The 12,000-nt window shown below is 43.0% G+C and overlaps 1 protein-coding gene and 1 long non-coding RNA gene across 6 annotated transcripts in view; one reads left to right on the top strand and one right to left on the bottom strand.

Moving 5' to 3' along the window:
* LOC142564632 (uncharacterized) overlaps positions 1–2,861 on the top strand; it is a 38,047-nt gene extending 35,186 nt beyond the window's left edge. The window contains exon 9 of one of the 3 annotated variants that reach the window (XM_075675705.1): positions 2,693–2,861. In XM_075675705.1, the coding sequence (XP_075531820.1) occupies positions 2,693–2,765 (73 nt within the window). In that variant the 3' untranslated portion in view covers positions 2,766–2,861. The remainder of the gene's footprint in view (positions 1–2,692) is intronic. The other 2 variants (XM_075675701.1, XM_075675704.1) reach the window with 2 other exon arrangements.
* Positions 1–10,768, bottom strand: part of LOC142564634 (uncharacterized) — an 82,626-nt gene extending 71,858 nt beyond the window's left edge. For all 3 annotated transcript variants that reach the window (XR_012824636.1, XR_012824634.1, XR_012824635.1), the window contains exons 1-2: positions 10,614–10,768; positions 2,830–2,905 (exon numbers count right to left, since the gene is read on the bottom strand). This is a non-coding gene — a long non-coding RNA (uncharacterized LOC142564634). The remainder of the gene's footprint in view (positions 1–2,829; positions 2,906–10,613) is intronic.
* Between the last annotated feature and the right edge of the window lie 1,232 nt (positions 10,769–12,000).

Raw genomic sequence — 12,000 nt, 5'->3', positions numbered from 1 at the left:
AAGGCAGTCGCTTTATCAATATTTTAGTGAGTCAATGTATATTTTCTAAGCGTGATGGCACTGAGAGAGCGGAGCATTCATGTTTAGTGGTAGGCTACTGCATTCTGTTTTAGCCTCGTGGTGCTTCGTGGTACTTTCACATTCAACACAAACCAGTAATCGCACCTTGCACAGGATGCCTAAAATAACCAACAAAAAACGCAAAGGCTGACTAATGCGCAAAGCGAACTGGAGAATAGGCAAATAAGGAAGAAAACGCTAATGTTAACTTTAGTGCCACTAAAACAGCTCTCACCTCTTCGCTGCTCGATAGGCGCCTGAGCATGTACCGCTTACACAATATTGCAAGGCGCACATAGTACGACCAAGCGGAAGAACATAACTACCAAGGACGTATTGACAAAAGGGGCCTAAACAATAATTCCAGTTTGCTGTCTGCATCCTGTGAGAATGCGTACACCAGCTTACTTTTTATAACGCTAGCGCAGGCAGAAGTCCTTCCTAGAATGCATGGGGAATGTGATGATTAATTGACCATTTAGCTTGCTGTCTTCGCACATGCACTACAAAAGGTGCCGATGAATCTGCTCTGATGCTAAGTAATGTGGCAGTTTCTCCCGAAGGTCGAAGCATCGATTGCGATGGCCAATAAGTAGACAGCTATGCGAAGTAAAGATTCTATCTAAAGTAAAGTTCTATCTGCCCTATAAACTCGAAGCATTCGCTTAGGGACAAAATTAACAAACTCAGTGCAACGCCCACACATGTAAATGATGTTACGGGACAGAAGAAGCCTACGGCTTTTCACAGATGGCTTTTAATGGCTGAGCCAACAAGCGTAGAGTAGCGACCAAAAAGTAGGCTCGTCATCGTCGTCTTCAAGGCCACCATCAGCGTCCTCTTCTACCCACATTACAGACTGTGAGAATATGAACAAATCTCACTCGATGACCGCGGTAACTCGTTTCCAAAACGCTGGAGTGAGGAAGCGTGGCCGTGAGCTAATGGACCTTCGTGCAGCCTCTCGTTTCAGCACAAACTAAGCGACGCATACACAGCGTATGCAACGCTACCAACACTCGACGCACTTTTTGAACATCGCAGATCGCTTTCAAGATAAGGCACCCCGCGTACGCGCTGCACGCAGCAGCCGCTAGAGTAGAATGACACCCCCCCCCCTCATGCCTCACCTCTCTCCGGTGCCGCGCCCACGACGGAAGGCGGCTAATTTCCTCCCGGCTGTCCTCCCTTGCGCCCGCAAGATTGAGCAAGGTTCATCGTGTGACCCTCGCAAGTTTTACTCGCACATAGAGCATACAGCGCACGGCTACTATGTTATCGTGCTTGGAATTTTAGCAGAACATTGCGTCGACGAAGGTATAAATGGTATAAATGATGTAAATGCGTGTCGGGTGTCCATATACCTGTCATCACCATATCAAGACATTTGGCTCAGTTTGGTATTCTCCAGAAAGTGCGTCCTTGTGGATTTCAAGTTTTCACCCCGAAATTATTGCTAACGGCATTACAGCAGTGATGTCAACAAACTGCTCTTTTTTTCACAGAATATATGCCGCCGTCTCTCTCGAAGAAAAGTATATAGTAAGCGCGCTCTTGTGACATGCTTATATCGATATGCGAAAATGAAAAGGACTCGCTGTTTTTCTATAGAATAACATAACGGCCATTCACAGTGTCTGCAGTAGTACTAAAGACATCGCATTTTAGGAAAACTAGTGCAATATCCAAGTGCGCTGAGACTGATAGGGAAATTACGGTCGCTCGGTAAACGACGCCTGCTAGCTTTAGCTACTGCAGTGAAAGGGGCTACACACAAATAGGCTCACTTTCTTCATTTCACCGTAATTACAATATCTTTTCCTCTCTGTCAGATTTCTTCCGCGCATACCAACAGGCTGGAGAAAGCTGTAGCAAAGGTCGAATTCTCTGTCATTCTGTATTATACTAAAAATTATTTATTAATATATATCAAATATATAAGCCTAGCGTTTACAACAACCATAACCGAATATTGGAAGACTTAAAGCGTAGCAATATTGTGGCCCTATTGTTTTAATATATCACCAACCGCATAACATTTTTGTTTTCATGTTTTACAAGTTCTCTACTAAATACTGTTCACAGTGATCTATCAATTCCGAATCTGCCCTTAAATTTGCAGATATTTTCACATAATTTGGAAACGTGTTGCAAACAATACCGGGATCATTTTTATTTTATTTCGCTTCTTCAAAAACGAAAACATTTCCTTTCAAATGTAACAAAGAAAGTAAGATCATTCCAATCACTGTTAAGCTCAAGCAAGGCAGTGTTGTTGAAATCAGGGAGGAATTTATGTGCTGCATTCTCTCTAGCTTTTGGTAGTAGAGTGAGTGACGTCAAAGTAATTTTACTACAAGTTTCTTTAGAGTACCAAACTTATCACGAAACAAAAGTAGAGGGATCGCCATGCGCTAAGCCTTCACAGGGACTAGCTCCAGAAAACTAGAATGAGTAGAACATTTATGTTCCTCAATTCCTATATTCTAAAATAAAAAGCAACAAAAACTGTTCAAGAACTATTGTAATAAGCAATGGCGCCTTAGCGATGTATGTATCAGCAAAAAAGGTATTTCGAACAAAATAGTGTGTACATGTCTTGTAAATTCAATTATTGCGGCATATTTCGCAGACGCTGCCCCCACTACAATCAAGACGATAAAGGGGCCACCAGTACGGAAATCCCAGAGCCCCCGGCTTGCTGAAAGATGATGGTTTAACTGCACTGCCAACTGTTTCACACCTAAAGAATAAAAACTGCAAAATTACCTGCATAGGCAATGGGCGTACTTGTCAATTTTTTAGAAGTGGATATCTACAGTCACATTTATTTTCAATTGAAAGGCTGGAAGAGATTAAAAACGATTAGGTTAATATGCAACTGGAGCGATAATGTCTTTAAATACACCGTGTGCCGAAGAAAAGGAAATACCAATGAATAAATAAGGTTTAAATGTTAACTAAAGGGAAACGCTAATAAATTATTTTTGAGAGAACTTCCGCTAATTTGTTCGATATTTTGGTTATTATTAAAAAGAATTATCTAGGTGAATGTTCTCTTTTCAAAACTGTGATTTTATTTAGTGATAACAGGTGGAATATACTAAAAAATGTTGTATAGCTCGCATTCGCTTTCTTTTATTGTCACGTGGTAGTGACGGTAAAGAAAGAAGGAATACGGTGGAATACAAAACTAGCTTTTATTGGTCGAACCTGTGCCCACAAAAACAGGCTACACTTATAGCACAACGATAGCGGCGAACACGGTCGGCGATCGTCGGAAAACTGATCAGCGGGTCAAGCGGGTCGGCTTTTATAGATCAGTCGTCGAATGTTCCAGATTAACTGATGGGACCCGCGTGTCTTCCACGAAGTTCTACACCATTCGTGTCACGCGATGAAATCTGATAACACAAGGTTCGGCGACAACAGACACGCGGATAGAAGCGTCGATAACTTTCCAGAAACGTCGGATACATGCAGGCGCGTCCCTCGCTGTGGGATTACAGTTGTTAAGCGGCGAAACGTGGTTGCCCGATAAAGATAAGTGCACGTGTCATTATTATTTCGCGCGAGAGGCGCAGCGCTGGTACGTCAATGTGAAATCTTAGATATGGAATATATTTTTTGTATTTGGGACAAATTGGTTACCGAAAATTCCCAAAACTTGTCGTGTAAATACTTGCCTCCTTTTTATGACGGATAAGTGCATATATAAATATAAACAATTAGGTAAGTCCCAGCAGGCTCCGTAAAAACGTTTACCAGGCCGGGATGGTAGGGTAATTTCCGGGAGATGTTCCCATTCAGTTACAGTTCCGTTTATTATTCGACATTCATTTCTGTGTCTTCACTACCTTAGTAATCCTCTTCTGGTAAAAACAGGGACTTTTCTGGCACTATACAAGGGCAATTTACCAATGCGGATGAAATCACATTCCTCCGAATTGTCGCTTTTAGGCTAGTATCTTTCATTCCTGCAATTAGGTATGCACAGCTTCATCAGGGTGTTCTCGAACACGAATACTAGGCAGAACTTAGCAGTTACTCAGGTCTGAAAATGCCTGTTTAAATCAGTAGTTGTATTAACGCTCATTACACATTTCCTTTGATAATAGTCTCTTACAAAAATGACTTTAGACTGTCTATAGAAAGTCTATAGACTTTTTTTAGACTACCTTGCCTTTCTATAGATTTGGACTGTTGTTGATACAATCTATAGATGGTCTATAGACGAAAGTCGATAAAGTTTCTATTTATTTTGTCCATTCGCCGTCTATAGACAGCCTATAGAAAAAAGTCGACATGGTGTTCGTTTTCTTTTTGTCTACTTTCCCAAAACAGGCACCTATAGACAAAAGTCCACACTGCTTCTATTTATTTTTCTCTATTATTTGTTTTGTGACTTTCTATAGACAAAAGTTGAAAAGTTTTCTATTTCTTTTTGTCTATTTACAGTCTATAGACAGTCTAAAGAAAAAAGTTGATAAGATTTCTATTTCTTTTTGTCTATTCGCAGTCTATAGACAGTCTATAGAAAAAGTTGATACGGTGTTTGTTTCTTTTTTTTCTACTTCCTCTCTATACACTACATATAGAAAAAAGTCAATACAGCCTCTATTTTTCTCTACTAATCGCTATAGACTTTCTATAGACTAAAGTTGTTCAGATTTCTATTTGTCTATTCGCAGTCCCTAGGCGGACTATAGAAAACAGTCGATAAAGTGTTTGTTCTTTTTTCTCTACTTCCCCTCTATAGACTGCCTATAGACGAAAGTCGATACAGTCTATTATTTGTGTCTAATATTTGTCTATACACATTTTCTAGACGAAAGTCGATAATATTTCTCTTTCTTTTCGTCTATTCGCAGTCTATGCACGGTTTATAGAAAAAAGTAGATATGGTGTTTCTTTTGTTTTGTCTACTTCCCCTAAGCAGACACCTATAGACGAAAGTTGATACAGTCTCTATTTATTTTTGTCTGTTGTTTGTCTATAGACTTTCTATACACGAAAGTTGATAAGTTTTATATTCCTTTTGGTGTATTTGCAGTCTATAAACGGTATACAGAGAAAAGTCAATAAGGTGTTTGTTTTTTTGTCTACTGCCCCTCTATAGATCACCTATAGCCAAAAGTCGATACAGACTTTATATATTGTTCACTCTTCGCTTTTACACTGTCTATGGACGAGAGTCGATAAGGCGTAGATTTCTACTCTACGAGTTCTTCATACACGCACATGCATACATTCACGTACACACACACACACACACACACACACACACACACACACACACATATATATATATATATATATATATATATATATATATAATTATTGCTGCGCGACTGGCCGCTCGGTCTCATTGCGTGTAATCGCGGGCTACTTCACGCTCGGAAACACACTTCTATGGAGCACGCGTTGAACAGAAAACTGTATCGGGAGTTTATAATGTTCCGCTACAATATTATTTTTGAGAATTTGCCTCCAATGAAAATTATTGAGAAATTAATTACCAGTAATTACCTAATCAAGGGAATGGAAAAAGATAATGTGAGTGTCTCGAAGCGATGGCAAACAGCAGTACCTTAGTTCTCTCGAGCTACGCAGCATTTGCATATCGTAAAAGCTGGCTCAAACTAAGTAAAACACCCCGTACACTTCTTTTGAATTCGAATTATTTCGAATTTCAAAAGGGTCGGACGTCACCAAAGGTCATGTTAACTTCTGCGAACAGCCCGTATAGCAATTGTAGTAAGGCGTGAGATGAAGTATAATACAGCCGATACTGTAAAATTTTTATTTCTTCAGGTTTACAAGGCGTCTGTAGATTGACAATAGACAAACATTGTTAATCTGGGCCCAAGCCGTGTACGCTGTAACCAAGCTCAGGTACCGCTGGATAATACGGAGCTGCGTTTTATATAAGCCACTGAAGTTGCATACTGCTGAGATTGCTGTAGAGCCTATTTGTAGACGTGAGTTTACTCATAGTGTATACATCCGCATTTGTTGACCACATGATATGATCTACGTAGTCGCTCTCGGCAATCGCAAGACAGCCTTCACAGTTGTCATAACATCACTTTTGCGGCAGTAAAATAAAGAAAGAAAAACGCCTATCCAATTGTAATAATAGATGTTATGAACGTCAGCTTTAGCTACAAGTGGATCCCAAACAGGCATCAAGCGAACAGCACAGAGACTTGTAATGTATGTAGTTGACAACGCGGAGTTTGTGAGTGTGCGAGGAACCGATGCCGCGCATGTGGTGTGCGCGTTGTGTATCGTCCGATTCTCAGATGCTTCTCACATTGTCTTCATTTCTCGGCTGCATCACTAACATAGGGTGGTTTTTTGTTGACTGATATCCTGCATTCTAAAGCTCATCAAAGTTTCTCATTCACTTAAATATGTGCCAAATTCTCTCAGCCCACCCAGTATTTCGCAGGCGGTATGCGTATGCGTAGGCGGTACTCTGGAAGATATGCTACAAATACGCTGTATTACTCGTCGTCGCTGGCGATAATGCGTCTGAAGCGTCTGAAGCGCCCTGTAACGGCTTTTTCAAACAGCGCATTCATCCATGTGTGCGTTCCAGTGTCATACGATGGCCCACAGCGTTTGTAATACAACCTGCCAGCGCATTTCCTTCGTCCGCGAATTATTGGGTACCAGTAGGTTTTTCTTCCCAAAATAATCGCCAAAGGGTTGCACCACTGCATCAAATGAAGCGTCCTTACAAGATGCGATGACGGATACCGGTGCTAAAGACCACGGCGGCAGCGTCACTCCCTCAGCAACGGCAAATATCTTTTGTGCAGCGGGTCGTAGATCCACGAGTGCTGATAATAAGGGATCCTGACAGGCATCGACTGAAGGTTTTCCGCTATTTACCGAAAGCTCGCCGGCACCACAATGAACTGAAGCCCTGCAGTTCTGCAGAAAGTCTATCATTAATATAACATTGTGAGTGCAGCGTTCAAAAATCACAAACTCCGTTAAATAACACTTGTCGGTCCATAGCACATTCAAAGCACAAACACCAAGGGAACGCAAGATTTCGCCGTCTATTCCACGGAACTGAGCATGCGTATCAAGGGAAAACATCACTTTGCATCGAACACGGTTCCTAAAAGAAAGGCTCACAACTGATCTCACAGCCCCGGTGTCCACCAAGGCCATTGCGCATGTACCGTCAATAATCACTTCCACTTTGTTTCTCAGCATCGTAACCACTAGAGCTATCTGTGTCGTGTCGAGTCTGGCGACCTCACCTCCATCGGCCGCGCAGTCTAGTTTCCCGACAGTGGTGGTGAGAATAAACGTCGCCGCCTCGTTGAAGGAGAGCGATGTTGACGAGAAGACGGTGGAGCGAGACTGTGATCTTAAGCGGGTGAGTCGCTGTGGTGATTCCGTAGTGGACTGTTGATGGGCATCTTTGAAGGAAAGGAGCGTAGAGGCCAGGAATGGTAGAAGTTACGACGTTCCGTGCCATAGGACGTTGGCTGTGACTCGCACCACATCGGTGCCCAACGACGTTGGCGACAGAATAAAGCGGCGTGTCCTGTGACACCACAGCAATAACACAAAGGAGGCTCACGGCTAACGTTCGGTTAGGATGCGGATGTCCGTGGCTCCTAGTAGGCAGTTTCTGAACAACGGGAATATCCCTCAGCGTGCTTGTTGCCGGTTCCCCGGTGGTAGTTCTGTTTAGTAAAGCAAAGTCATGTTGCGTTCTCATTAGGCTTCTCGAGGGGTACTCCTTGACAGTCGTTGCAGCGATGGAAAGGGGAGCTGGTGGAAAATTGTACGGATGTTGGCCATCACGGAACTCAGCGTTCAGTTCTGTGCAACGACATAGCTCGTCTCTAACAATCTGCCTGATGGTCATCGCGAGATGTACAGATGGGATGCCGTCTTCAATGCTTGCAATAGTTGTTACGTTTGTTGGCTGCCCAAACTACGGTGTTATGCAGCGCAGTTTGAAAGCCTCAAATGTACGCAATGACATATAACGTCGGTGACTAAGCTAAAGTGCTCGCTACCAATGAGAAAGTTCTAAACGTCCTCCGCGGTTCCCGTCAACAAATGACAAACTTTGTCGTCCACTGATATACGAAAGATTGGCCGTTCTGCATAGCTTGAGTACGTTTTCGATGTAGGTCGTGCATGTCTCGCCCGGAACTTGATCTCTTTGATGGAGCGTTTGCACTGCCTGCTTCTTCCTTGCGACAGAATTTCGGACTTGAGCCGATCCCATGTTGTCAGAGTTTCTTCGGGGTTGTAGAACCACACGAGTGCCGTGTCCGTCAGAAAGAAGACTACGTGTTAGAGTCACGTTACGCTGTCCCAACAATAGTGCTTGCTCACCCGTTCGTAGTGGTTAAGCCATTCTTCGACATCATCGCCCGACTTCCCATCGAATGTGCGAGGCTCTACCAGGTTCTGGCACTGCCGCGGACTAGCCATCGTTTGGATCGAAGAAGCTGCTGGTTCGGCGCGAGTATTGCCTTCGGTGCGGAAAATCTCAAACACCGGAAGTAATGGGGACAATCCAGCGACTCGGTGGCTTCGACGTAGATCAGGAGGTTGGAGAACCGTGTTGTCCGTGTTGCGTGGTGGTCGCGGGTACCCCGCACCTCCACCAAAAAACTGTTACGGATGATCGATGTTTATTGACAGATGAAGATCAGGATGAACGAGAGGTCACCACGATGTCGCCACCGAGATGTTTCCTTGTCTGCTACTGAGCTCGTCGTTCACCTCTTCTTCTATCTACTCTTGTTCGCCAGGTTACAGAGTAGTAACTACAGCTAAATCAAAGGTTAACCAAATGAAACTCAGAACCACGCAAAACCAAGCTTTCGCTTTGTATATCTAGGGTTTAGTTAGCTAAGCCACAACCAATTTTTCCTCGGCTAATCGAAGTCCGTTTTTTACCGCCTTCCGTGTACAGCCTCCATATTGAGCTCATTTCGGTTGTCTTCGACGCGCTTCAAAAGTTCATCGCTGACATCCCCCATTTTATCTTGTCTAGAACTGACACCGCAGTGTGTGCCAATCAACATGAACTCCTCTCCATTCTCAACCAACCCCTTGTCAGCCTTAAGTGAACCTCCGCGCGCTGCATGCTTCACGACCTTTCTTACCATATGTTTAACTTAGCTTTGTTTAATACTAACGCCCAACCTTTTAACGCACACACGTACAAGCAAAAGCCCATACGTCAGAAGCTAAATCCTTAACGCGCCGCATATTATATATGTCACGCTTCGAGGCATCAGTAACTTCCGCCATCTGTGGAAGCGGCAACGACCTCAAAGGCCAGTCTCATCACCCTGAAAAGCTGACTGTGACGGAGAGAAAGGAATCAGCGTCGACGCCTTTCGTGGAAACAGCGTGAAACCCTGTTTCTAGATTGCCTCGTCCATGCTTCAGAATCGGGTTCGAAGGTCGGACATCAGGGACGAGGTTCTGACGAAGCACGACCCCTCTGATTGGCCGCACAAATTTAATTTAATTTCTCGTATAGGAAACTACGGAAAGTGATTCTTTTAACAGCAGGCACCTTAGGTGCAGTGAGGTGTGTGCTGATGTGTGTGCTCAGACATGTAGTGAGCTCAGGCATTTAAATAACTCCTACATGGATTGTGCTCCCATATCAGGAGCCAGTTGTGTGCATGAAAATTAAACCCGTTGTCGTTTTCTTCCACCATCTGACCTCATGTCCTCACTAACAAGCAGCTCTCACCGACAGTGTGACGGACGACGTCGTAGGCCCGTTTGCCAGCTCAATGAGCTGCCTCGGTATAGCACAGGCCAACTAATATGTTTAGGCGCCCCAGTGGCGTAGACAAGCTACCATCTGATTGACGTCCGGGTCTAAAACCTCCAACTTCAAAGCCGGATCATGACAGCAGATAACGCAAATTTCTGCAGCGGAAGCCACGATGGCATTATGCATATTGATGCCATGTTTTGATTTTCGCCAGTTTAGTAATACTCAAAGCTCCAATGTGAGTTTTTTGTTTTCTAACATTGTTTCTTGCAGACGTTGTACTCACTTAGATAATAAAAACAGTGCAAAAGGCAGTGTTACGATGCAAAAACAGAAGCCTGAAAATTAGGCACGGAAACTTTCTTTGACTTAAAAAAGTATTAAGAACCGCATAATGGAGAGCATAGAAAGAAATGTTTCTGTGTATTTCTGCATGCAATTTCCTAATATATACCGAGCAAAACTCAACTACCACTCATCTATATATATATATATATATATATATATATATATATATATATATATATATATATATAGATGAGCAATGAAGCTCAATAGTTAGTATAGTTTTCTTAACATATAAAGTGAATTTTTGTTTTTTCAAACAAGGCTACTTGATAGCTTAAGGGTTAGATTGAGAGTTTCGGTTACCATCCCACAATGTATTTGAACAGCAGGTAGAACCCTGACTGCATAGAAAAACATGCGGCGTAGAAGAGTAGTAGCTCAGACAGATTTCCAGTAAACATAATGCTCTTTGACAACATACCGAACGAATGTGCCAGCCAGCTTGTGTACCGACCGGTATACAAAGTTTATCCCGTTAGCAGTTATGATATTCCTTCAACTCGTTGCACAGAAGGATGCGTAGAATCTCTTATGGCAGCAGGAATTACAATATATTTTTTGCTCCCACTGGGTAGAAATGCTTGTCTCAGTATGAGCCTTCCGGTGCAGGCTCAACCTTTCAGAACGCGAAAAATATCATTAGCATTTATATAACTTTGTTAATACATCACCATAGTTCGTTTATAGGAAGCACGTGGAAGACACGCAAAGGTTAGTAGCATCTGCGCGTCATGAGTGACATTATGAACATTTCTTCGGTATCTTTCCTCACGGCTTCTCTTCTAGACCGAGCTATTAATGCGATGAGTCACCTCTTAGTTTAGTTTATTACAAATGGGTCTTACCGCCGTGAAGAATAGGCAGGAAATGAACAAGGGCCAAGCTCGGACCTTGATACCATGTACTAAGCCTGTGAAGACACATTCTGTGTTTTATTTTATTATCTATTTTATTTCCCCCATTCGAATTTTCAGAGTTCAAATGAGCACATGCCTGCAGATGGTAAGGTATGGTACGATGAACTTTATTCAAGTCCTGTAGATAAACCCTTAGGTTGACGCAGGCGGCTCCCACGTCGGGACAGTAAGCTTTGACCTTAGCACCGTATCGTGCGCCTTCCGGGCGGCCTGTACTTTATCTAAAAAACTCCGCCTGTGAAGGACTCATCGCCACCACTCTATCCTTGTCACAGTCTGTGAAAGACACAGGACACTGCCAAAGCATATGATCCAGAGTAATGATGCCAATAAACTTCTCGCAATTGATTGGTACCTCTCTTTCTGGATATAGTTGGTAATAAAGTTTGGAATTCCATAGGTTCTTGTCTGTGACAATCTCAAAGTCCCTGCTTGAATTCTATTGAGCTTAGCCTGTGGCCCTCGAAATTCCCTTCTGTTCATGTAGTAATGCTTCCCGATTTCATTGCATGCGTGTAATTGGTCCCTGTTCTCCTCCAGCATATTATTATGGTCCTGGTCGTGTAGTGCACAGATAGTAAGTCCTCGTGCAGCTACATTAGCCACCTCATTTAAATGTTTCCGAAATGTATCGACAGACCCCGTGTGCGCAGGAAACAAGCGGATTTCGATCCCTTGACAGTCCATCTCACCGATCAGCTGGGCGACCCTTTTGGTTACAAAGCCTTCGGTAAAGTGTCTAGTAGCCATCTTAGAGTCACTGTATATTCACGTCCACTTATTATTCCATAAAGCCAGTGCTATCACTACTTGTTCCGCGACTTCCGTGTCTTTAATCATGACAGTAATATCATACTGAGTGAGACAATCTGCATCTTCTACTACTGCTGT

The sequence above is a fragment of the Dermacentor variabilis genome, chromosome 11 (genome assembly GCF_050947875.1).
Source record: "Dermacentor variabilis isolate Ectoservices chromosome 11, ASM5094787v1, whole genome shotgun sequence".
Lineage (NCBI taxonomy): Eukaryota > Metazoa > Arthropoda > Arachnida > Ixodida > Ixodidae > Dermacentor > Dermacentor variabilis.
Note: the sequence above shows the minus strand (reverse complement) of the source record. Positions and strands in the feature narration are given on the sequence as shown.